Source organism: Hyperoodon ampullatus (assembly GCF_949752795.1).
Source record: "Hyperoodon ampullatus genome assembly, chromosome: 9".
Lineage (NCBI taxonomy): Eukaryota > Metazoa > Chordata > Mammalia > Artiodactyla > Ziphiidae > Hyperoodon > Hyperoodon ampullatus.
Genome location: NC_136922.1, coordinates 73,768,240 through 73,770,945, shown reverse-complemented (window position 1 = coordinate 73,770,945; position 2,706 = coordinate 73,768,240). Strand labels below are relative to the sequence as shown.

Here is a 2,706-nt window from a genome sequence, read left to right as displayed (position 1 = left end):
TGTATTGAATATGTTAGAATTAAAAGCAATAACTGCATTCACTTTATAAAAAGGACATTCCAATCCTTAATGAACTTAAAGGCCTAGTTGAAAATACACTCATGGAAGGACAGAAATTCAATAACCTTAACTGTCTAACTATATTAATATATTTAAACTATAACCAAGGGAAGAGACATTTACAAAGGTTTTTGCATGTTTATTTATTAAATCATTACATATCTTCCTGTAGACACTTCCTGAACTGTCTTTTGTAGACACCTACTATACCCATTGTGTTAAATCACTTCTAGAAGGCACTCCACAAACATGCAATACATGACTAAACTTTCTAAGTTATCTGAAGGACATAACTTTTTGTATTTACTTCTGTTTAAGGTTTATATAAACAAACTGTGTAGAACAAAGTAAACTTCAAACTCACATTATAAACACACCTTATAGACCTTATCATAAAACGCCTCCAGAGTACTATAAAGTATAGCCATGATTTTACTGTTTTCTTTATAAGAAAAAATCTCATCAGAGTTTTAAGAAAAATAAGTTAGTTCTCTGCATTTCCTTTCAGAACCTGTTGTCTATTAGTACTAAGCTGTAATGTTTATTTTCAGTTGTCATTTTCACTTGCCTTTATAAATGCAGTTTAATGTATTCTCAGACAAAATAGAATTTGGCTAAAATTCTAAGGACTCTGACTTAGGGAAGTCAATAGGAATATTATAGCATTCCACTGGTATGATATTTCTATAAATACACTGAAAGGAAAAGAGGGTTATCATGAAACCTGCATTTATTTAATGTGTAAAATAGGCTAATTCTGCAACTTTGGTAGGCATTTAAATCCTATGATGGTGAAAGCAAAATATTTTGAAACAAAATAAAAATTATCTTCCTAATAACTGCTGTCTATTAAAAGAGACATAATTCCCAAATAATAGGGAACTTATTCAAAGAGCTGTATCTAGCGCTTTTAAAAGATTATTCTTGAAAACAATGCCTAAAGGTTGAGATATTACTCAGTACATATACTCTAAGGTAACTTTCTAAAGGCTGTTATTATTTAAAATAATGATTCTATTAAATTTTACTCTAGTGTGGGCACTTGCTTTAACTTTTGAGCTGCATTCTTTCTCATTATATTCCAACTTAAAAATGTAAATGATACATCCCTTAATTTGAAACAATTTTCAATAATACTTCATTATATTTTCATTTTAATGATCTTTTCATGTTTAGTCTGAATGCTATCCAGAGTTTTAAAGAAATCACCTTTATTTTAAAACAAGTATAATCTTATTTTCAAAAAGGGATACTCATTCTGGCCTAAATAAGTATTTGCTTTGAAAGCTGTCTGTTCTCTGTCACTGTTTCTGCAGACTTGAATCAGTGAAGAATGGAGAGGCTATTCTTTGGGTGAAAAGAATATTTCATTGACAAACAAATTCAGGAAAAATGAATCCGTCACATAAGAAGAATAATACACTACTTAAAAGTGTACCTTTATTGGGCAGTTGTTTACTTTTCTAGGTTTAAAGAGGACAACTGCCTTTTATTAGACACTAGCAGAAAACAAAAAGTGCTCTTTAACGTTTTCAAAAGATGCATATTCAAAATCTCTTGAAATGAGTTTTCAAGAAAAGCAACATAAATGATTACAGGGTTTACATGGCTCACAATCTCTCAGCAAATTTCAACTAATTAATAGCTAATATTTGCAGCTATCACAGGCAAGCATCTGTGTTGTGAAAAGTCCTTGTGGTCCTTTTCATCTTAGCTCAGACCTGGAAGAAATTCATTGTATAAGCAAGTATCAAGTAATGTGGCCCTCTGGTGGAAAACTAAGTATCACGTTCTGCAGCACGATGTTAGACAGTAAACTGGAAGCTATAAAATATTTGTTACAAAGCTTTACAGAACATTCCGAAAATCACCCTGTGAACTTAATTAATAGCCTGACACCTGAAGGGCACTCTGGCGCCGGTATGACGTAACTAAGATGAAAATCCTATCTTTGCTCAGACTTCAATCATGTTCCAAATAATCATAAATGCTCAGCTTCCTTTAGCTTAACACAACATGCTCAATTTGCTCTGAATACATTTTTCATAGTCAAGAAAACAGGCTTATTTGTTTTAAGGAATCACTGAGGAAAACAAAACTTACCTGCTGTTGTTGCAGATGCAGCAGTTCTACTGTGCTTACTTCAGAGCTGGTGTCACCACTTGATCTTCCATCTCTGCTGCCAGCATCTAATTGGCTGCTTAGAGTGCTCATTCCATTTTGATTCATTGAACTGTTGCTTATTGTCTCTGTCGCAGATTCCTGCATCATGACTTAATACCTAAAAGTGATTAAGAAGTATCAATTAACACACGTTACACCTTCACACTTCCATTATCAAGATGTCCCTCTCTGCCAATTACAGAGACAGCATCTTTGGAAGGAAAAAAAAAGCCTTGAATAGTCATTTACCAAGAAAAGCCATACAAATTCAGCTCTCATCCAGATACTAATCACTGAAATTATGGTTTCTATAAGCAATTTTTGTGTGGTTACATTTAACAGCCAAAGTAACATACCATGCCTATAGCATGGTCAGTAACATTTATGAACAACCACATTTTAAAGTCTACCTATAAAACCAGTTTAACTGAAGGCATGATTGCACACTCAGTTCTATGTTTCCTATTATCTACCTTTGACAAC

General features: G+C 32.8%; 1 protein-coding gene across 1 annotated transcript in view; it reads right to left on the bottom strand.

Annotated features, from left to right (window-relative positions):
• Positions 1 to 2,331, bottom strand: part of FOXP2 (forkhead box P2) — a gene marked incomplete at both ends in the record, with an annotated part of 257,290 nt that extends 254,959 nt beyond the window's left edge. Inside the window, one exon of the mRNA XM_079711324.1 lies at positions 2,164 to 2,331. Within this exon, the coding sequence (XP_079567450.1) occupies positions 2,164 to 2,331 (168 nt within the window). The remainder of the gene's footprint in view (positions 1 to 2,163) is intronic.
• Between the last annotated feature and the right edge of the window lie 375 nt (positions 2,332 to 2,706).